The sequence below is a fragment of the Notolepis coatsorum genome (assembly GCF_963971535.1).
Source record: "Notolepis coatsorum genome assembly, chromosome: 8".
NCBI lineage: Eukaryota > Metazoa > Chordata > Actinopteri > Aulopiformes > Paralepididae > Notolepis > Notolepis coatsorum.
The window spans coordinates 82,655,194-82,679,413 of NC_140172.1; the positions used below are offsets into that span (position 1 = coordinate 82,655,194).

General features: G+C 41.9%; 1 protein-coding gene across 2 annotated transcripts in view; it reads right to left on the reverse strand.

Moving 5' to 3' along the window:
- LOC311233839 (WD repeat-containing protein 37) overlaps nt 1–24,220 on the reverse strand; it is a 110,993-nt gene that overhangs the window by 79,790 nt on the left and 6,983 nt on the right. For both annotated transcript variants that reach the window (XM_084320879.1, XM_084320878.1), the window contains exons 3-5: nt 9,414–9,510; nt 8,889–8,984; nt 5,647–5,711 (exon numbers count right to left, since the gene is read on the reverse strand). In XM_084320879.1, the coding sequence (XP_084177005.1) occupies nt 5,647–5,711; nt 8,889–8,984; nt 9,414–9,510 (258 nt within the window). The remainder of the gene's footprint in view (nt 1–5,646; nt 5,712–8,888; nt 8,985–9,413; nt 9,511–24,220) is intronic.

The window sequence follows — 24,220 nt, forward strand, 5'->3', positions numbered from 1 at the left end:
GTAGTGTGGTAGTGAAAGGTTAACCTTCTGTAATGTGGCAGTGAAAGGGTTAATAATACCATTACAGTTCTAACAGTGACTTTGAAAACATGTTTTATTTTCATCAGATGTTCCTCACTTTCTGACTGTAACAAATTAAATATACAACATGATGCTGTTGCTGACATAAAATAAGTTTAAAATAATAGTTTTTAGTAGTGGAGTAGTTTTACCAGTAAGAGTACATGAGCACAGTATCGGACCCCATACTGATATATTGGTATCAGGACATCCCTAGTTGTGTGTAACCAAAGATATAGTGAATTGTCTTGTTACAATTATTATTCGCTAACTTACCAGTAAAACCATATTCCACATAATGCAACCCGATAGATTCTGCATCACAATTAGCAACGTTGGACTTTCTGCACAATATAGTACAATCATAACCACTGCATCTTCCAACTGTTATAGGGAGGTGTAGTGGTTACATCATTGTTGTTTCCGGCCGGTCCACCTCTCTTGAAATTGCAATAGACGACTTCCGGTTTGCGACGTTCTGGTGAGCAGCCACATGAAAGAGCTCCCGGTCAATGAATATCAAAAAAAGGTAGTAAAACAATTCAAAACAAAATAAAAAGTGAAGATTGGAGGACAAAAGAAATAAGGAAGAATGAACACGAGGACAAATAAAAGAAAAGCAACCCCAGATGAAGTAAATACACTGATGGAAAAGACTCAACACGAGGCAATGATGCAACCGCTGAATGTGCAGAGAAGCTACAGGCTAACATACAAACTAGCTTACAAGCTAACATAGAGGCTAACCAGGCCACCACGCAGATTGGATTAGGAGCAATTCGGAGCATACAATGTAACACTGAAAAATCCAACGGAGGTGGCAATGAAGCGTCGGAGCTATGTAGAAATAAAGAAAATTCAGGAAAAGAAAGGAACCAGGTCCCACCAACGTGCAGGAGGCGGCGAGGGACACGGCGCGGAGAGGATGGAAGGTGCCGGGAGGGGAAGGAGAGAGGCCTACGCTGACGCAGAGGATGGAGAGGGCGCGCAGGTAAACCAGAACCAAGAGACGAGGACGAGGAGAGGAGGAAAAGAGGGGACCTGAACCGATTCAAAGCAGATCAACTATGAAAAACGACAAAGGGACACGAGAAAGGGGCATGAAGGGCCACGGTGATCCAAGGAAAGATACAAGACAAAATCAACGTGGAAGAGTACCCAATACAAACATACACACACAGGGGACCTGGGGATGAGAATAGATGCAACAGAGGAAAGATAATTGAACAGTTACCCCAAGAAGTATAAGAAAACTATAACACCAGAATTTATAATAATTAACACTATGATTTACAATACACACATTATAGACAAATGATTAGAATTATTATTTTTTTTTTTTAAAGGGACGCGCTGATTAGGAAACATATTGGGGAATAATACACGATGGACTGGTATGAAGGAACTACAGGATTACACGTGACACACAATACAAATGAACATGAGCATAAGAAAGACAAATTCAGAACATTGACCGGGAGCTCTGAGGCCGTCCACAGAACGAATGTTGGACTTATATAGTGCGCACTTCGCCACTAGGGGGAGCCCTCTCACTAGGAGAGCCATTACTCCTCACCCTTCCAACGGGGAACAGAGGGATACGATTAAGATCCTCTAGCTCCTAGATCCTGCGGCTCTTTAGCCAACCAGCTGCGGCTCCCTGGCCCAAAAAAATTAAAAATTAAATGTTACTTATTTTGGAGGTCGCTGTCATACTATGACACTGAAATGAAAAATATTTCATCAACTAAAATATTTAGTCAACTAAAATATTTCATCAACTAAAATATACAGTACATCACACCCCGCGCCTCTCCCTGCCGTCTGCAAGTGGCTAATCTTGAGTTTCCGACCCCCCAGTAAGCTAACCCTAGATAAATCCAGAAAAAGGAAAGTCTGAGGAAAATAGAGGGTTTAATTCAGCGTGGACAGATTAATTTGCTTTCACGACAAACGATGCAGGCTTACCTGTATGCCTGATATGTGGTGCGAAATTTGCAAACAAAGAAAAATTAACTTTTTATTTGATAAATGTTCCACAAATAAGGGAAGGACTCAAATATACCTGAATAGTTCAGGGTTTTATTTCAAAGTCGGTCTACAGACACCATAGTTGTGTCTCCTCTTCTGTGTTTTATTTAAAAATAGGTCTACACAGCCAGGGCCGCCGCTAGGGGCGTGCGAGCAGTGCGGTTGCACAGGGCCTCGCGAGAAGGGGGGTCTCGCAAAAAAATATATATATACACCGGTACTTATTTTTTTATCTTTTAATTTTTTTTTTTTTTTATAAAAATAAAAATAAATAGAATGTTAACAATCACTTTCCATCACAGACCTAAAATCTAGTTTTGCTTACATATTTCACATTAGACACGTTTGTAGAATAGTGTTCCGGGCTCTGCAGATATACTATTGGTTTCATTCAATGACCCGTTTACTTTTGTGCAAAGCATTGTGGGAGGACTAACACTAGGGGGAGCTGGTTGGCGTCGGTCTGGTAGTCGGTAGAGAGATGTGAAGAAGACCGGTATTATCCACGAGGGGAGGGGGTACAGGTACGGGGTCTATTCGGCGCTATCCACAGGAGCGAGTGGATGTCTTGGCCAAGAGAATCCTACTTTTGAAAACCAAATGTGCAGCATCGGAGCAGAAGAAATAACGCTGCGTGCCGTAAGCTTATCAATACCAAGTATTCCTCTTGGACCTGATTCTGCATTAGGGTGAGGTTTTCTCTCTCTCTCTCTGTGTTGCATCGCGCAGTTTGTGAAGTGTGTACTAAGCTTATAGAGTTCGATTCAAATAAGGCAAAACTGCAAATCTGCATGTCTTGCTTGAAAAATTAAGCTTGTTTATCAGGTTCCAGGGGTGTTTTATGCATTTTCCCTGTTACTGCCAGGTGTACGACTGTACAGGTGCATTGCCACTAAGCCTCAGGCAGCGCTATTATTTAAGAATACGTTGACTGTATGCCCAGCCTCAGGCAGCGCTATTATTTAAGAATACGTTGACTGTATGCAAAAAAATAATAATAATTTATAAAAAAAATATATATATATATTTTTTTTAACCTTTAGGGGTGGGGGGGGGGGGCTCGCCTTTAAATCTTGCACAGGGCCTCGCATTTCTCCCAGACGGCACTGTACACAGCCAGTATTTTTTCTCCTCTTCATAAGAGTTTGAGGTTTTCCTTTGTTATAACAGCAATAAATAACAGCAATAAAAAGTCAAAAAAAATCTTTTTGTTGCTTTATAATGCCATTAATGCAACAAACTGTGTGCTATAAGTATAAAGTATAATAAATCGCAAATTACTTTGGGTATGCAATTGTCAGGCGTTTTATGCTAAATGTGGGGTATGCTTGGGGATATATAAAATGTTATACACTGTTATCTTCATTTTAAGGGTAAATAGGTTGTGCGGCTCCCTGAGCATTTTATTTTGTGGGAGGGGGGAAAAGTGGCTCTTTTGATAGTAAAGGTTGCTGACCCCTGCTCTAACACCATGGGAGCACCAAATGTTGTCTTTTTTCTTTGAGTTATGTTAGAATAGCAGTTGCTTTGAATGTGCACATGATCATCTGTGAAGGACAACATTTCTAAAAATGTTGGACAATAATAGGGGCTTGGGAGAATCTCCATTGGGGATAACTCCGTCACTAGGGGGGGGGGGGGGGGGGGGGGCTCTCCCTAGGAGAGCTGATTCCCCTCCAACCCGCCAACGGGGGCAAAACTGGGAAGTGCTAATTATATGGCCTATTTTGTATTCATTTAAATTGTCACCAAATGTTTTTTTTTTTTTTTTGGGTAATGTTAGAATAGCAGCTGCAGCGGGGTCTTGTGTGTCGTGGGGTCGTTGTGCGTGGGGTAGGGTGCTTGGTGGCATGGGAGGTAGCGGGCTTGGCTCGGTGGGGGGGGGGGGGGGGGGAGTCTCCTTCCCTCCTCTACTGGGCCTAGCCCAATTTAATTCAAGGGACCCGTGTCGCTGAGTGCTCGACCCCGCGTGGGGCGGACCTGGGATGTGGGGGAGCCCTATATAGCCTATTGTGTTTTCAGTTTTATTTTTTTATGTCGTCATGTTAGAATAGCGGTTGCTAGAAATGTACATAGTGATATCGGTGACATGGGAGGTACAGAAGTGGGCAGGCTGAGTTCAGTGGGGGGAATGTCGGGGGGTGGGGAGGCGGGGGGGGGGGGGGGGGGGCATTGTTCCGGCGGTTCGACCCAGGAGAGGAGGGCCTTGCGTGTTGTGGGATCGGTATGGGTGGGGTGGGGTTTCCTGGGGCCCTCGGCCGCCATGGCCTGGGCGGTCTGGTCACCGGGCCGGGGGGACACCGGGCTTGGGGTCGAGGGGCCATTGAGGCGTGATGCTTTGGCCTTCTGCGGGCCTGGGCTTGGGGTTTTCGTGGGCCGGGGGCCTGGCGGTCGGGCGGGGGCGGGTGGGGGCTCGTCTCTGCGCATGGTGGACCAGGATATGGGGGTGTTCTGTTTCTCGGGGAGGAGGGCGGGAGGGAGGGGGTTCTCTTAGGGGGGTCAGAGCGGCTGAGCTTTGCCCAGTGGGGTCTTGTGTGTTGTGAGGTCTGTGTGCGTGGGGTGGGGTTCTCGTGGCATGGGAAGTAGCGGGCTTGGCTCGGTGGGGGGAGTCTCCTTCCCTCTCCTCTACTGGGCCTGGCCCAATTAATTCAAGGGACCCGTGTCACTGGGGGCCCGGCTCCGCGCGTATCGGCCTGGGATATGGGGGAGTTCTACGGGCTTAACTCAGGGGGGGATAATGTCGGGGGGGGGCATCGTTTCCGCGGTTTGGCCCGGGAGAGTGGGGTCTTGTATGTTGTGGGGGCGTTGTGCGTGGGGTGGGGTGCTTGCTGACATGGGAGGTAGCAGGCTTGGTTCGGTGGGGGGGGGGTCTGAGCCTGACCCAATTAAATTCAAGGGACCCGTGTCGCAGAGTGCTCGGCCCCGCGTGGGACGGACCTGGGATGTGGGGGAGCCCTATTTCTAGGGGTGGATGGCGGGAGGTCCCTCTTATGGGGGTCTGGGCGGCTGAACGCAGCCATATTATAGAAATTCAAGGGGCCCATGTTTGTATATTGTTATGTTATTGATGTCATTGTAACTAGTGTCTAAGTGTTGTATGTCTCTAAATGTTAATACAAAAAATTTGTTTAAAAAAAAAAGAAAATTGCAATAGACACATTTCTAAATCGTCTCGTTTAAAATAAATAAAGCATGAACATTGGCATGGTGTACCTTTCTGTGTGTATTCATCCACAATCTATAGCTCAACATTAAACAATTAGCAATTCATCGTAAAATAATTACGTATAATTATATTTCAACCAAAAATACTTAAACAATAATGTTAGTGATAGGAGGGAACTCATTTTGTGCAAAAATGGAAAGATTGCCAATGTTCATGAGGCAGAATTATTACAATAGCCGATAATACATTTTCCCAATGATAAATCCCTATACGGGTGGACCGCGCGGGAAACTAAAGTGACGTTAGACTACACCTCCCTATTGTCTTACAATATTGAAACATCAAAATAACTACAAGCAGACTAAACATGTTTGTTATTATGAGTTTACCTTGCTTGTAGAGGCCTTGTAGGTCGTCTTCAGTTTCTGTGAGAGTTGGCTCGTGCTGTGACTTGCTGTACACAAGGAGGCATAGAAGGGCATTAAGTCAGTTATTACCAGTGTGTTATATTTAGGGATGCACCGATCCGATATTGATATCAGATATCGGCCCCGATATGACTAAAATAGCTAGACCGGGTATCGGAGACAATACATAAAAAATATTATAAAAAGTATTTATATACTTTTTTAATATTTTTTTTTAATAATAAATAACAATTCAGTACATTTATATCTATGTGTTCATTTTAGGGCTGGGACTTTATCGCATTAATTTCTATTAATTAACTACAGAAAGAATTTAAAGTTAAAAGAATTGATGCATTTAATCGCATGATGATTTTTCTTTATTGTGTACGAATAATGTTACCTTTCAAAGGAGACCAGACATGTGCTATAAGTATAAAGTATAATAAATCGCAAATTACTTTTTTTTCTTAGTAAAGTCATGTTTTAAGTCAAGCCTGATGTTGCCTTGCACAAAATAATGACCCCAGTCTCTTCCACACAGTGAGGCATACAGTTTATTAATTGAACAATGGGTATCGGATCGGTACTCGGTATCGGTATCGGGACTGAAAAAGTCGGATCGGTGCATCCCTAATTATATTCAAATTGAGTAGATTAGATTAGATTAGTCTCAAATGTATCGTCATCGTACAGCACAAGTACAGTACACTGAAAATAAGTTTGCATCTAACCAGAGTGCAAGCTAACAGTAAAGCACAACAATATACAGTGTGACAAGTGATTTAATGGAATATATATAAAGAAAAAAGGTCCTACGGTAATCCATTTGAGTACATACTGAATATGATAACGCGTGAAAACACTGTAAAATGGAAAATAATGTGTCTTTATCTCTGTTAGTGCATCTATTCCTATAAGTTTACTTTTGTGCTTATATATTGTCTAAATTTTTCATTTTTTCCCTTTACACCGTGGGAATGGGGGGACGCAATTAAAAAAATTCTGTATGTACAGTAGGTGCGGCTGGGTAGCACAGTGGACTAAGCGCCTGCCTACCACCGCAGAGACACTGGTATCGAATCCAGCTGTCAGCGGTGCCTACGGCTTGGTCGGTCGTCCATACTAACCAATTGGCAGTGTTAGTGGGTGGGAAGCCGGCGGGGTGTGTATCCTGGTCGTTGTAAACAGCGACTCCTACAGGTCGGTCCGATTGATTGAATGAAAATTGTATTAACAGATTGCAGAATGGGTACAATACAGTACGGCTCAATACACACAATTGTTAAGGGAATGCAGACCAGAGAAAGACTTTCGTCTTGTTTACATCAGGGTCCCCCATTTTCAATTCATAATGAATTTTAAGTAAGGATGCAACTTGCTCCGTGCAATCCATTCTTTGTGGATCTAACCCCTTGTGTCACGGCACGCACATATGCCCATATATGGACCAAGAGAGGTTCAAAATGTCTGTTAGTGTCATGTGATTCAGACGGATAAAGTGATGGTTTTATCCAGATTATTTGATTATATATATAGCAGGACAATCAGTTACGAATCGATACTGTAGTTAACCTCACGTTGAACGGGGATTCACAGTTAAACTGGACATGCATCAACCCCAGTCCTGTCGCAGCCGCTCAATCTCCCAAAACGTTGGGAGTAAATCTCCAAACGGGTTATTTGGACGAACTGACTACATATTTGGAATCTAAAAGGGTACATTCCCGCCTGAAAAAAATATTAAAACGGGGTCATACATACATTGTTTGTGTATGTTGCATAGCAACATATTAATTTAATATTTAATTTTGAACATTATTATTTACTAATAAAAACTAAGACTGTCAAAGTTAACACGGTATTAACGCGTTATCGCCCGATTCTATTAACACCACTATTTTTTTTAACTCACGATTAACTTTTAAGATTTTTTTTTTTTCAATAATTTTTTTTTTTTTACTAGACTTCACTCAGGTGTATTATTGATGCTCTCATTGATACTATGTTTGTTTCTGAAGTGTGTGTGTGTGTGTGTGTGTGTGTGTGTGTGTGTGTGTGTGTGTGTGTGTGTGCGTGTGTGTGAGATATATAGAGAGAGAGGGGGGTGAGAGATGAGGAAGGGGCAAGAGAGAAAGAGAGCTGGGAGAGTGTGTGTGTGAGAGAGAGAGGGGTGTGTGTGATTACTCAGCCCTTGTGTGGGTGAATGTAACAAGTTCCTAACGTTTTCTTTCCCCTATTATTTCATGCACACTTTATTCATTGTTTTAAATTATTATTTTCTTTTAAGTTATTTTGTGCATCACTCTGTTTTGAATTTGATGCAAATTTGCAATGCATGGGGGTCATCCTTTTGTGTTAAATGGCTGCATAAAGCAAGCATTTGTTGACTCGCATGTTGATAAGAGTATTAAAACTTGGAACTTGAAAAAGATCTGTTTAAGGTAGGGGGGAAAAATGCGATTAATTTGCGATTAATCGCGAGTTAACTATGGACAATCATGCGATTAATCGAGTTAAATATTTTAATCGATTGACAGCACTAATAAAAACATAAACATTTAAATTGAAGTGTGTCTTACTTTCATATTGCCATAGCCTACTTGGCAACCGTTTTATAACAGCAATAGCTCAGGCCGTGGTATATGGATATTATATCACAGCTAAGGGGCATATGGTTATTATATCACAGCTAAGGGGCATATGGTTATTATATCACAGCTAAGGGGCATATTTGTTTTGTTTGTTTATTTATTGTTATTTGCACTTACAAACATACATTCTGGAATAAAAGAAGTAAAAGAAGAACAGTTCAAATGTGCAGGAAAGGTCAAAAAAGCCCAAGGGCTTATAAGCGACCTCCCCTATATCACAGCTAAGGGGTATATGGTTATTATATCACAGCTAAGGGGCATATGGTTATTATATCACAGCTAAGGGGCTGTCAGCCGCCAAACTACATCCCTTAGCCGTGATATAATAACCATATACCATGGCCTGTTGTAAGCTATTGTTAATTAAACTTCTGTCTCTTTTTTTTATATTGCATTATTTAATTATCATGTTACAATTGACCTTTGCATGTTCTCTTTAAGCCCTTGCCAACACAAGTCTCCCTGGAGACAATACAGTTATCTCGTCTCATCTGATATCCAGCCTTGCAATAGCAAATGGATGCAAAGCTCCAATTCATAATAGAGCGTGAATAGAAAGCGGCGTCACACCTTTTGTTTTCAGCGCTCCCTTGGTCAGCTCTCCGCCTTCTATGGTTTGTCCTTCTGCTGCCAAGCGGTCGTTCAATGTTTCAATTTCTCTGCGCACTGGAAGTGAACAAAGAGCTCGTGCCGTCAGGGTGATCACAGTAAGACACAAATCACCACAAATGGGTCACAGATGGTAAATAACCAAATTCCAATAATATAACAATAATAATAACAACAAGCATCAGGAAATGTCTATCTTTATCAAACTTAATACATTTGATTGATTGATTGATTTTTTATTTGTCTCGAACATAGAAACATAAAACAAGTTTAAAAAAAACTAAAAGATAAATAGTCAAAGACTATTTCCATACAATAAGTGTTCGAGAAGGAACAGGGGGAAGTATAAAATAAAATAAAAATTCCTTACAATATTTTACATAATAAAAATAAAAATAATATAACAAATAATGAAAAATAAAAGTACAGTTTTTTTTTTATATATAGAAATATCCAAATGATGGATTCAGCCTCTAACACACTTACATTCAAGGTTTTCTATGTAAAGGTTCTCAAATTCCCTCTCAATTTGTCCAAACAGGTCAAGCAGGTTGCTCCTCAGAGACAAGGGCAGTTTGGAATCCTGCAGGTGAAAACACAGGACAGTCACACTGATGAAAACACAAACTGGCAATAGACGTGTTTCCCCACATCCTTCATCTTTGTGTGAATCAAATCATTATTTTAAAGGAAGATTTCTTTATGGTGACAAAATATAGCTTTTTGTTTATAGGAGCACTATTTATTTGTTTTGGGAATACGCAAACAAATTATTTGGGTGACTAAAATCGATTCTGTATTGCCACACATCACCTTGGTCAGTCCTAGTTACTACAGGGTTCCCACAGACATTGAAAAATGAAAGTCATGGACTTTCAAGTACTTTTCCAAGCACTATTTTCATTTTAAAAAGGGCAATTCTTGACAATTAGTTACTTTAGATTAAAACATAAAATTTCTTGATTCCGAATGTTATCATGGATGAACAAAACTTTCAATGCAAATGGTTGATTTGAATTTCAAGGACTTTTTATTTATATACTGTGTTGTTCTCGATGTGATGCTTTCTATATTGGCCGCCCCAAACGGCGCTTACAGGACCGTCTTAGTGAGCATAAATATGCAGCTAAGGTTCAAAACTGTGACTATGCTATGGTCAAACATTATATGGATAAACATACTGACTGTTCCATTTCTTTTACAGCTCTAGGAATTGACCATGCTCCCCAAAATCCATGAAAAGAGAGAGCACTTAATCAACTAGAGTCGCTGGATATACATGTCTTATCCAGGGATAAATTATACCATAGATATGGTTTCCTTTTTGTAAATATAAGAGTATCTTTCTCCCCGCTTTAGTTTTTTGGTAGGGTCATCTGTGGCACTTTTGTGACCGTGGAGAGCAAAGGTCCGTTTCTCAATGGATTTGTCATCTAGGAGGGTTAATAAACAGATTTAGCCGGGGTGTATTTTTTTTAAAGGCGGGGAAAATTCGTGAGACCAAAATCCAAAATGGCTGCTGTGGAAATTATTATAATTTTTTTTTTATTGATCTTTTTTCCCCTCCATTTTCCTCCGATTTTCTCCCATCCCAATGTTAGTCGTATGCCAATTCCCAATCCCACAGTCAGATCATCTGGGAGAGTGGAGGCTATCACGTGCTTCCTCCGACACACGTCCAGCCAATCAACCGCTTCTTTTCACCTGGCAGCGCGGATCCTCCCTGAGAGGGCGTAGCGTGTGGAAGGATCACACTATCCCACTCAGGTCCTATCCGCGCTTAGCAGGCGCCCCGACCGAACTGTAGGAGTCGCTGTTTACAACGACCCGGACCCACCCCGCCAGCTTCTCCCACCCTCTAATACAGCCAATTGTATTAGTGTGAACGGCCAGCCAAGCTGGTGACAACCCCGGAGCTGTGAGCTGGATTTGAACAGGCGAATCCAGCTCACAGCTTCAGGGTTGGTGACGAACGCAATCTCCGCTACGCCACCTAACCGCCCCCAGAAATTAACTTTTTAATGGTTTGACCTACAATGATGCACAATACATGGTTTCAGAGCTTATTTTGATCAAGGAATACATATTTGGTGTTTATATAATGATTTGACCTATTGTCAACCTTCAAATGCAAGCTGGCTGCCAATTTTGAGCTCAAAAGGGATTTCTTTTTCTAAAATCGTCACACAGAGCCTTCATATTAGGCTCTAATGAAAGCTCTGCTCACGATGAGTTGAATAATATACAGTATAAGTACACAGAAGTAATCTCAGGTCAATAAAGTGTTGTTGTTGTTGTTGGTGTTAACAAAAACTCTGCAGCCGAATGGACCCGCTGTGTAACCAACCACCCCAAAAAAGGATTATTATCCAGTTTTGTTTTGTACTTCATTACTAACTTATCATAACCAGTCCCCATATCAAACCTTATTTTATATGTCCCCATATGGCCCCAAGACACAATATACCTATTTATTCAATCGAAAATAGGATTATATTCATTCATGGTGTTCCCCATATTGAAGAAATTGGGTAAATATTTATGCAATCTGACTATAACAGGCTAATATATGAAGACACTTTATTGAGTAAACTGCTTTGTGGGTTTTAGAACTGTATTATGGAAATAAATCAATATATCAGAATGAACTTGACCGTGGCTATTTATTGGTGTTGCTGCGAGAAATGTGTTATGCCACTCTCCCAGCCTCTCCCCAGCCTGCAACACCTGCAAGATGATACAATGTATCTATGTTTGTGTGTGTGTGTGGAGGGGGATGGGATATGTATGTGTGTGTGTGTGTGTGTGTGTGTGTGTGTGTGTGTGTGTGTGTGTGTGTGTGTGTGTGTGTGTGTGTGTGCGCGTGTAGGTGTGTCTCTGTGTGTGTAAGAGTGTGTAATCTTGACCTTGTTGCAACGCCTCTTTTTCAGTCCAGCTCAGTCAGTCTGTGAAGCAGTCAGAGTGTCAGCACTTTGTTTGAGGATATCAACGTTATTCACTAGTCTAAAGATAGTTCTACCATCAAGAACATATAAAACCAGCTCAAGGCGGAGAATCCAGAAATGTTCAAGGACATCATCCCAATCCTCTGAGCTTTCCACCAGCTGATGTCCTACATCTATGCCATCTACAAGAGATTCAAGGGCTCTGGAATGGCAGACACTCTGGTTACAGCAGGGGTAGTAGTGGAGGGGTCGGTAGACCAAGCACTACGAGGAAAGCACTACAGACGGGGCGTGCGGTGCATCCTGCTCTCGAGAGAGGTTCTTATCCAAAATCAACTGTCAAAGATTCTTGAGCACAAAGAACTATCGGAAGACATCAAGGAGAACCTCAACATTCTGCGGAATGCACTGACTGAAACTCAAGAGGCTCTACAGACAGCTTACTGTGATCTTGAGAATGATGGCGACATGAAGGAGCTGATCAACAGTTTATGAGAAGCCTGGCACAGACATGGGGGACTTTTGGGTCTCGTTCTTGGAGATGTCTGACCCACTTGTACAATGTCTTGATGCATGTCATGCAAGAAATGGTTCGGAGTACCTATTGCCAACCTACAACATGCTGCCAGGACTGATGGCATACGACAACCATGACTATGGGAGGTGGTTGCCAGACTACTGGGCAATGATCTCTTCACTGTCAGATGAGCAAATGGAGTTCTTCAACGATCACTTTACCCAGTCGATGACAGGGCTACCCTACTCCTGCCAGCCCCTCGATCTTTGGATAGAAACAACTATGAATCTGAACTCAAAGCTAAAGCAAGGATGGACTCAGCTTTTTAAAGAATGAGAAACAACTGTTCTCAACAACAAGGAATGCAAACAACGTTGCAAGGGTGAAGTCTACTGTGAAGCGGGGCCTCCAGTGCCAGCGTCGTCACAGGAAGCATGTCGAATGCCAGCCAGCGAGGATGAAGAAGGATGAGCAAGCAGTTCAGGACCCGCAGGCATGCATGAGGGATTTTGAAGCTGACCCATTTGACATCTCCTCACCTACACTGAGGTCACTACAGTCTGGCCTGGTCGCCTCACCAGAGTTACTGCATGACCTTAAGACTGCAATTCCAGATGGCCAAGCTCAGGTTGAGACTTTTCTGCAAGAGCGCGTGTTCACCAAGATCAAGCCTCTTACTGCAACCATCCACAGGAATAAGAGACGGAATTTTGCAAGTGAAAAGATCTGCGCACCTTCTGGTACTCATATGCAGGTGGCCCATATGGAGAGATCAGGACTAGCGGCCCTGGTGGACCTAGCAGAGGGATCTGGTATGATACAACTTGAATCAGCCCTTGAGAGAAGGGTGACAGAGGAGTGCCTTTCACTCTGTGAAGAGCAAGTTGTTAGAACTTTTCACCCTAGAACCAGTTCCTGAGGAACCGCAGAACTACGTGAGCCTTGTAGACATGGGTCTGATTGCGGCTTGCCACCCCCACACCTGAGGACAGAGAGGCTAGGAAGCGGGATGGTTCAGAGTACCACTGGATTGACTACCTGCATAAAATCTGTGCAATCATCTTCTCACGCCATGCCAATGCTTACCTCATCATTCTCATCAACGACAAGTATGACCTTCCCTTCAGCATCAAGGATGATGAACATGATTGTCGGGGAGCAAAACATCCACACGTCCCAAATGTTTTCCCGAAACCCAAAGACAGGTTCCCAGGTGCTGCTGAATTCAGTGAACTCATGGTCAACTCAGGAAACAAGGTCAGATTGCAAAAACTTGTGAAAGAACAGCTGAAAACACAAGTTGGTCAATTGCAGGGTGATATCATATACTGTGAGGGAGAAGTGTCAACCAACCTCAGCACTGGCGTGCCTAATGGAGACTATGTCTTCAAACATCCAGAAGCAGATACAATGCTGCTCTCCGCCTATGCAAAGGTGAGGACCACCAACCACACTGGACCTGTTGTTCTAGACTGCGGAGACACAGACGTGTTTATCCAAGCAGCTTATGTCTCGCAACAAATCAGAGGTGATCTGCTGATCAAGCGCAAGAATGCATTTATCAACTGCCGTGCAATGCTCTCTGAAGAGGTTGCAGACATCATCATACCTCTCCATGTGATCACTGGCAGTGACCACACCTCAGGCTTCTATGGGCATGGAAAGAAAAAGGTGTTGGAGAAGGTGATGGTTGTTCCTGAGGCAAGAGAGCTCCTGGGACGAGTGGGTGAGAGTCTGGAATTGAAAGATGAAGTGAGAGCGGATATGAAAGTATTTGTCCTCTCAATTGTTTACGCTGAGAGTGCAGATGTTACATGTGGCCAGGCCAGAGCTTCCAAGTGGCACAAATTGAAGAAGAAGTGTATGATTCGTCTCCCACCTGATGAGGACTCCTTGGATCTTCATGTGGAAAGGACAAACTACATTACATATTGCCAGCTCCATTACAACCTTCAAGAACATCCTTCCCCCATTGGTCACGGCTGAGAACTAGTGAATGGGAAGTGCCGGCCAGTGCGTCATACCCTTCCCTCCTTGCCCCAGCAGCTCACATCTCATGACTGCTCAGATGAGAGTAGCAGTGATGATGAACAATAATGATTCTGTCTCCGGTTCTCATCATCCATCAACAACAAGTTGTTACGTTATATCGTCTGCTTAGCTTACTTTATATCCATCCCTATTTTGTGTTTTCTACCAGCCTTTTCTCTCCACCCTTATTTCCTTTATTTTTTTATATTGTGATGTGAACATTTGTGTGTTTTATTCTAACAATTATATTTTCAGTTTGACATTACAGTTGCTGTGTCAGCCAGAGGGAGATGCTGTTGCCTCCAAATCTGCCCTTAATGCCATTAGGCTACTAGTTGATCAATTATTATTTTGGAGTGCTATTTGTTGAAGCACCATAGTTATACAAAAGTTTAAAAAATATATTAAAAAAGAAAAAAAGAAAAAAAGAAAAAAAAAATCCCTTTTGACTGTTCACCTTGTCGTGGTAAGGGAGCTTGAGTACCTCAGTAAACCCTGAGAGCTATGCCAGTAGGAGGAAACTCCTAGCAGGTTTTACCAAAACGGACAGGTCTAGGGTGAGAGGTCAGACAAAGCACAGTCAGACAACCTTGTGGAAACAGCATCTGGGGCCAATAACCCACCCTGCTGAAACAAACAGGGGTGATCATGACTTTCACAGATGGATGGAGTATGGTGGAAGATACCCACCTATCCCCTCTGTCCATAACTCAACTCATCATGAGCAGAGCGTTCATTAGAGCCTAATATGAAGGCTCTGTGTGACGATTTTGAAGGGAAAAAAATCCCTTTTTGGAGCTCAAAATTGGCAGCCATCTTGCATTTGAAGGTCGACAATAGGTCAAATCATTATATAAACACCAAATATGTATTCCTTGCATAATTGTAGGTCAAACCATTAAAAAGTTAATTTCCACGACAGCCATTTTGGATTTTGGTCTCTCACGAATTTTCCCCGCCTTTAAAAAAAATACACCCTGGCTAAATTTGTTTATTAACCCTCCTAGATGACAAATCCATTGAGAAACGGACCTTCGCTCTCCACGGTCACAAAAGTGCCACAGATTACCCTACTATATTAGAGTTTAAAATAGTGCTGTCAGGCGATTACATTTTTTTATCTAATTAATTACAGGATTTGTAATGAATTAATCTAATTAATCGCATAACAATTCTTTTGACTACGATGTTGTCAGTCAATCATCTGACTTCTGGATTTTCTTTTTTATTTCTTATTTTTCGGGATTATCTCCCACAAACCTGAACCTTTCTGTGAACGTCTAGCAAAAAACGGCGTTGCAATCTGATGAAAAATGGTGGAGAAATTTACATTATAAAAAGTGTACTTACAGTAGATTTCATTCACGGTTCGTGAATCACGCCTGGTGATACTAAATCCAGATTGAACTCTGCCATTGGAAAGGGGAGATTTGGCCCGATCCACAGATGTGCGACTTGGCCATAATAAGGTAATTTATAGGCCTGATATTCTATAATCATATTTCAAATTGCATGTGTCCGGATGGCAGAATTCAGTACTGTATCTACAAAACCTTCTGTTTAATCATCTTCCCTTTATTCATTTGCTTAGATTGTTCAGGTCTGGTCAATTTTAGCATGGTGTTATTCACAGTCAAAGATTTTTTTTTAAATAATTTAATTGATATTCTCATTTGGTTCATTACAATTTACTCAAGCCTAGTAACAGACACAGTATTTATGACACTGGGAATACATTCCCTGAGATCCATAGATGTCCCTAGAATCATATACCAAGAACATGCAAATGGACATTTTAAAAAAACAAGTCTGTAAATGTTTATTCTGCGTTCTTATGGAATTAATGATATTTAAAAAATAAAATGTAAATTTTTTTAAACTGACAGCCCTCCTTGTTCAAGACTTTTTAAGCACCTTTTTTGGCTGTTTTCAATGAATTCCAGGCCTTGACTTTTTTTTGAAAAAAAAATCTAGCACTTTAAGCACTTCAAGGACCTTGTGCGAACCCTGTACTAGAGAGAGAGAGAGAGAGGTCATCAATTGGCACACATGCGATGCATGCATGCAATTCGTATCTGCGATTAACCCATCCCGTCGTCCTTCCCCCCCAAGGGCAGCCGGGAGCAGACAGGCGTCAACGTGAGCCGCGCCAGGGGACCAATCCAAGTGCTCCTGTCCGTCTTCGTCAAGGACGCCACAGCGTTAGCGATCTATTGTTGTGCATGTTTTTCCATTGGGTTTATCTTATCGGGGGGGGGAAACCCTTGCGAGCACGGGGAGAACATGCAAACTCCACACAGAAAGGCCTGGGAGATACCCCACCTGGGTAACTGGCATCATGGAAACCTGGTCCCCAAGCGGGAATCGAACCCTGGACCTTCTTGCTGTGAGGCGACAGTGTTAACCACTACACCACCGTGCCGCTGTACTAGGCTGCACAACCATGAGTCTGACTTGGTTAACTGCTGGAGAACTGTTAAAACTGTTAGACCTGTTAGACTTTTATCTACTGAACCCTACATGGACTTGCATATTCATTCATTGATATACTCACATTTCAATCATATTCGTATACATGTACACTTATATTTATTGATAAGACTGAAATTGATAGTTGTGTTCTGTTTATTTATATCGGGATATATACGTCTATTCTGCATCGAACATTGTACATATGTCTATACTGAACACTGTGACCTCATTTTCTACTTCTAATTTACATGCTATACTATGTTATTTGATACTATCTTGTCTAGCACAGTCTCTGGAGCGTAACAGTAAGAAGCATTTTGTATGAAAGTATTCTGTACTTCTGTATGACTACTATTAAAGAAACTTGAACTTGAACTTGGGATAGACTAAGACTTAGCATGTGGAGTATTGTATATTTGTACAGGTTTGACTAGCTACCGGTATATATGTTTGTACCTGAGGTTGACTTAGGATAGAGTCTGTTATGACACACAAACACAGACACGCACAATTTCCCCCAAAAAAGTTAGGCTTGGCTACTTTAGCCAGTGGATGGTTTGTCGAGCACATTATAGGCAACATTATTTTGTCTGCAAATGGTGAACTCCTCTCGGAGGCATGACTCTGAATATATAGATTGTGCAGAACTTCTTCCCCTGGAGAGGGAGAGTTACTCTGTACTTCCCAGAGGTCACACTCGAACGCAGATGGTTGAATGACATTCCACCTCAGGTTCCACCGTCAATCATCTCCAGTGTCAATTATCTCTGCTCAAAGTGGAATAAACTAACCAGTGCGACTTATAATCATGTTATTTTCCGTTAACATATTGAATATTATATGAATTGTTCCCCCTATATTTCTATCCTACTTTACTTAAGAACCGAAAATGAGTTGGAAAAAGTGTCTGTTTAAAAGTTTCAAAAGTATCTGACTGCAGTGTGTATTCACTGTGTCCATGGAAACAACCATGAAGAGTCTCTACAGCCATGTGTATTCACTGTGTCCATGGAAACAACCAGGAACATAGCCATACATATGGTTGCCTTAGAACAGCTAGAACTATATCACTGCATAACTCGTAAATGTTCAGTCAAGCTTAATATGTATTTGTGATACTATGTACAGTATACATGCAAAACATTTTCATTCACGTTGATTTGTTCATGGAGGTCAGTATTTGTAACAATCAGGCAGGGGCAGAGCTGTTCTGCAGGCTGTGTGACGTGCAGGCTGTTCTGCACATGTACAGGCTGTTCTGTATCGGCCCTGACATCTGAGTTGCATGTGTGATGTCACTAATAGGTCATCGTGGGCCAATATGTGGTAACTTGTAGGGATGGGCGTGAGTAATCCATTACTCGTAGCTATGAGAAAAATCGAAAAATTTAAATAAAAACGTTTTTTTTTTTTTTTTTTTAACATATCTTTTCACATGTATGTGTACGATTATAACTGTTTGTTGGTTTCCTTAAACATATATACGTGAATGAACACATAAGTAAAAATATATATATATATAATAAAAAGAAAATTCTAATATATATATTTTTTTAACGTTTTTTTTCCCCTTTTCGAGTAATACACAATCAATCGAGTATAGCATGCGATCAATCTATATGGATTTTTCTTTAAAATGCCCATCCCACTTGACACCTTTACCTTCAGTCTTGAAAGCTGAAGACATTGACAAAATATCAATGGTTGCTTGTTGGCAATTTGCATATTCATAGAACCTTGCATTTAAAAGTGGAGAAGGGGCTTATGGGCTTCAACTCCATTGGTAGGCTATTCCATTGTACTGCTGCTGAATATAGGAATGAGTTTTGGCCTATTTTTCTATTGCATCTCACTGGGACGATGTCTGTAGGGCTCCCCTGGTGGCGTGTCCATGTACATCCCTTACCATGTTAAAATATCCTCTAAGATATTGAGGGACAGTATTCCCGAGTATCCTGTGTGTCATGTTGAGTTTTATTTGAGAGACCCTCTCCTCAACCCTGAGCCATTTGAGGCTGTTAAAATGTGTCTGTGTAAGGTGAGTCCTGGGATGGAGTTTTAAAATCATTCTAACTAATTTGTTCTGAGCTGTCTGTAGCCTACCTTTCAGTGCTACTGTGATGCCAGTGTACCAGGAGGAGCATGCATAGTCATAATGACATTGGACTTAAAGGTGCAGAGATGCTGCTGAGCCAGTTTCAATAAATCAAATCAAATGTATTTATAGGGCCCGACAACACACGTTAATGTCCCCATGGGCCGTACAGATCTTCTTTAAACAAGTCAAGAAGAAAACATAACAATAAGTCAAGAACAGAACAAGAACACCATAAGGTCCAAACATTTTTAGATGAATGCAAATAAATGAAAGAATGCAAGCACTCCCAGACATACCCCATGCGAAGGTAAGGAAAAACTCACTAAAACCTAACAATAGGGAAAAGAAGCTCCACAGGCAGTGTGGAGGAGAGAAACCTTAGAAGGGCCATTCAAGGGGGGGGATCTCCCTTCTTAGATGTTGGTGATAGTAGTGTTGCAGACGGACAGTTGGTAAGCATGCACTCATGTGTGTGGTGAAACACAGATGAGTGCATGCAATAGCAACTGTACATTTTGAAAGATTAAAGATAGAGCTAATAGCGATAGCAACTGAACATTTTGAAAGATTAAAGATAGAGTTGATAGCGGATCTATTTGAGGCACAGGGGCGGCGCAAAGAGGGTCACGTCCTCCACGTCTTAGTCACGGGACATTCAACACTCCGGTCGTTGCTCAGGGACAGCCGGAGACAGGGAGATAGGGGGTAGCGCAGAGAGGGTCGCGAACCCCCCGACATCATCGCGGGACATCCAATAGTTTATTGGACAATTTGGACATATTTATACAAATAGTTATTCAATATAGAAAATGTTTAAATTATCTTTATTAGCTTTTTCCTGGTCGTGCAGGACCGACAGCTTTTTCTTGGCCACGCAGGACGGACAGAGGAGAGAGGGAGAAACGGGAGGAGAAGAAGGGAAGACATGCGGCATATGGTCAGCGGGTGTGGGAAACGAACCCGGGACGACCGCTTCGCGACTCAGCGTGCTATGTGGTGTGCTACTGGAGAACCCCAATATAGAAAATGTTTAAGGGTTTAAAATACTTTTTTTTTGTTTTTTAAGAAAGGCTTGCTCTAGAATTGTGGATCTAAAAAATTGTCCATGTATTTCGACCTCCATCTGAGCAGATTGCTGTTGTTAGCTGTGATTTACAGTGTTGAGGTAACAGAGTCAAACCTCTTCTCTCCTAACTTCTACTGTTAGCTGTGATTTACAGTGTTGAGGTAACAGAGAGTCAAACCTCTTCTCTCCTAACTTCTACTGTTGTTAGCTGTGATTTACAGTGTTGAGGTAACAGAGAGAGTCAAACCTCTTCTCTCCTAACTTCTACTGTTGTTAGCTGTGATTTACAGTGTTGAGGTAACAGAGAGAGTCAAACCTCTTCTCTCCTAACTTCTAGTGATTACAATATTTCTCATTTTACTGGGGACCCACTGGAAACCCTGTGGGACCCTGGACTCCACTTTGAGAACTACTGCTCTAGAAGGCAACTACCTAAACATGACTAATTGTAATGGCTAATGGAGGGAATTAGATAATACTAAGGGATATAGACACTAGCCTACAGTAAATATTGCAATACATTTAGTTACTGTTAAACAATACAAGTATAATACACCCAGGGTTGTGTTGGTGATTTCAAAGCTGGTTGCACAGTGTTTTAATGACGCCACATGCACGCAAGCTCCCGCGCATGCGCATACATGTTCCCTCGCGTACGCACAGAATAAAGACAATGCCTAATTGCCTCTACGAATGGAATGTAACACATTTCATTCACAAGTTGTGTGAATGTATCTGAGAACGTATTTGAACACACCTGACGACCTGCGCTATTGTTATGCAACGTAGCCAGGTTGAGTGCAGCACATTCCTGTGTGCACGTGTGCGCACATCCGTGCATGTGCGTGCGCATGCTCACAGAGCCGGTTGCACGGCGTGCAGCCCCGTCCCATGAGCAACGCACCCCTGAATACACCACTACACAGCTACACTACACCACACCACTACACAGCTACACAGCTACAGTATAGTACACAGCTACACTACACCACTACACTAAGCTACACTATAACAAGATAAAATGCACTGAGGAAGGGAACCAGAGCCAGCTTTATTTCTGGACAAAAGCTTCAATAATGGCATCCTCTGCCCAAGAGACTCAGACAATGTGAACAGACGTAGCCTCGTGTAGAGCAGCTACCACGTCTCTATGGTCTGCAGTCCCAGTATTATTTTTTTTGTATCTACTTTTTCTGCCCATTTTCTATTTTTCTCACTTCCCCAATTTCGTATTGTCCAATTCTACCCTCCCCTGTCTCGAACGTTGTTAGGCCATGCCTCCCACAAGCCGGCTGCAATGTGGACGAAGCCTTGCATCACGTGTCCCCTCCGGTACACGAGGAGGCAGCCGTCGCATCTTTTCACCTGCACAGCGCGATCTCTCAGCGGCGAGGGTCTGCGTGGGACCGTGGGAGGGACACCCTGCCCCTTCCTGATTCTACTGCGCAGGCGCACAAACCGACCTGTAGGAGTCGCTGTCCACAACGTCCGATCCCCACCCACCAACTTCCCACCCCCTAATACTGCCAATTGTATTAGTATGAACGACCAGCCAAGCTGGTAGCAACGGAGAGAGCTGGGCTCGAACCCAGCATCTCCTACGTTGGTGGCGAGCGCCTTGGAGTTCAGTCAAGTGTGCTCTTAGCATTCAGTGCCAAGGCCGGCCACAAGAGAAAGGAAAGGCTTGTCCCAGAGCATCTAACCGTGATGCAGCAACAGAGCTGCTTTTGAAGGCTTGATGATGAAACATATCAAAGATTTGCCTACAGTGAAAATGGATGTAGATCAGATTATTTCTTAATAGATTATTTCTTTCTTAAAGTAGCACAGCCTTTTGATGCTTTCTGAAAACCAGAACAATCACTTTCTAGTACATTTGGTAAATGTAGATGTACAAAAAATATATAAAATATAAATAACTACAGTACCCTCAAGACACACTGAAGTATAAGCACCCCAAACTTACCTCCATTCTCACGTAGGAGTCCAGAGTATCAGAAGACTACGACCAAGCGGACGAGAATGAAAACAAAAAAAATAGTCATGAGGAAGAGATTAAATGGTTTGCACCAAGTCCTATTAGAAAAGGTTCCTTGTAAGCGCCCGACACCTTAACTGCTCAGCGTAATAACACACAGGCTACTTCGCTCCATCACCATATATGAAGGTCTTGACTGCTCAGTGTAAAACACAGGCTACTTCGCTCCATCACCATTATATGAAGGTCTCGACTGCCAGGCTTCAGCTAGTGAGTCCCTTTTCTCAATAGGCTGTTCACCCACGTTAAGAGAATGGGCATCTCCTTAATCAACAGGTCCAGAAATTAGCTGGGGAATAATCTCCTTGTTCTTCAGCAAGAAACTCTAACATGCACTAATAATTCACCTTTCCCCCTCCTCCCACACTGTGCAACATCCTACCCCTCAAGTGCAATATCCACAGTGCAATACCCACCCACTACCTCTGACACTGATTGTTATTTTGTATACTGTTATTTTGTATAATTGTTGTTATTTTGTATATTGTAACATTGCTTTATTGTATAATAATAATATAATAACTTTATTTGTATATCACTTTTCATACAGAGGTTGCAGTTCAAAGTGCTTCACAACAGTAAAAAATATACAGGCATAAGCGGGCAAGGTATGGCAAATCACAGTGTTTCACATTAGGATCTAGCATCCCAATAGGCTCTCCGCTTACAGTTTTCAGTAATACAAATAATAAAAAGAGTTTAAAATGATTCAGTTTAAAAAGTCTAAAAATTATAAAATAGAACGGACATAAAAAATACAGGCATGAGCGAGCATAGCAAGGTATGGTAAATCACAGTGTTTCACATTAGGATCTAGCATCCTAATAGGCTCTCTATTCAGTAATACAAATAATCAGTGTTTCACATTTGGATCTAGCAAATAATAAAAATAGTTTAAAATAAAAAGTTTAAATAGTTTATAGTATTTTATGTTTCTTGTATAGTATTTTATGTTTCTTGTATAGTATTTTATGTTTCTGTATAGTATTTTATGTTTCTCTTTTATTACTTATTAGTGCACCTTAAGTTTGAGTCCCAATCTCGTTGTATGCAAATATAATGATGATAAAGTACAGTCTAATCTAATGTAAATGTGGCCTCCATTAACCCATTCTCCGCCAATCACGTGTTAAGGCGGGTTTCTCCGCCATGCGTTGTCTGCCAATCACGCCGTAAGGCGTGTTTGAGATCAATATTTCATATTTTCGTCATGGTATTCATATTTCACCCACGGAGTCTTGGCTGATGCTGTCTGAGCCATCACAACTCTGCAACGCTTCAATACCGCCACCTGGTGGCCGATCGGCGAGTTGCCAAACCGGAAGTGGCCATTGGAGCTCGGTCCGTCCCCTATTTTCATCCGGCCACTCGCTTATCGTCCCGGGGCTCAATACAGACACCGTCGATATGGATCTTTGCCATAACTCAATAATGATTTGGACGTGTATTAGTAATATACAAACCGGAAATTGATCACATCGATCAACATCCCATAATTGGGATCAGTTTGCTCCACTTTCATCGACCAACGCTACGAGGAGACTGGGGTGAGTTTCAGCGTTTTTCTTTATCATTTTCGATACAAACTGCTCTGATCAATATATCACCCATACTACATAAATCATTTAACGTCGGTCATTGAATTATAAACGACCCCCCCCTCCCCCCTCCGTTCACCCGCAGATGATCAGTCATGACGTTTAGGACCATGTACAGTTGACATTTTTAATATAACGTTGATCGGTATCAAACTGCATTTGATAATCTAATATATGCCTATATCTCACGTTCTATGAAATACTGCAGAAAACGATAAAAACATATTTATACTCTAGACCAGGGGTGGCCAACCAGTCAGAGACTAAGAGCCACAAAAATGACTGTGGTACCACAAAGAGCCACACCATATACCAGCGTTTCTCAACCTTTTTTTTCAGTCACGGCACCCTTCATGTGTTTATAGGTCTCACCCTCTGGCCTCTGAAGTTGCTAATGTCTTTTTTATTTGGGCCTCACAGGGTTAAAAGTACCCTGTGAGACCCACGGTTGCAAAATTACAAAATCACTTTTAGCCATTTAAAAAAATAATGTTTATTTAAAAAATGTTAAAGGGGAACTATTTTACT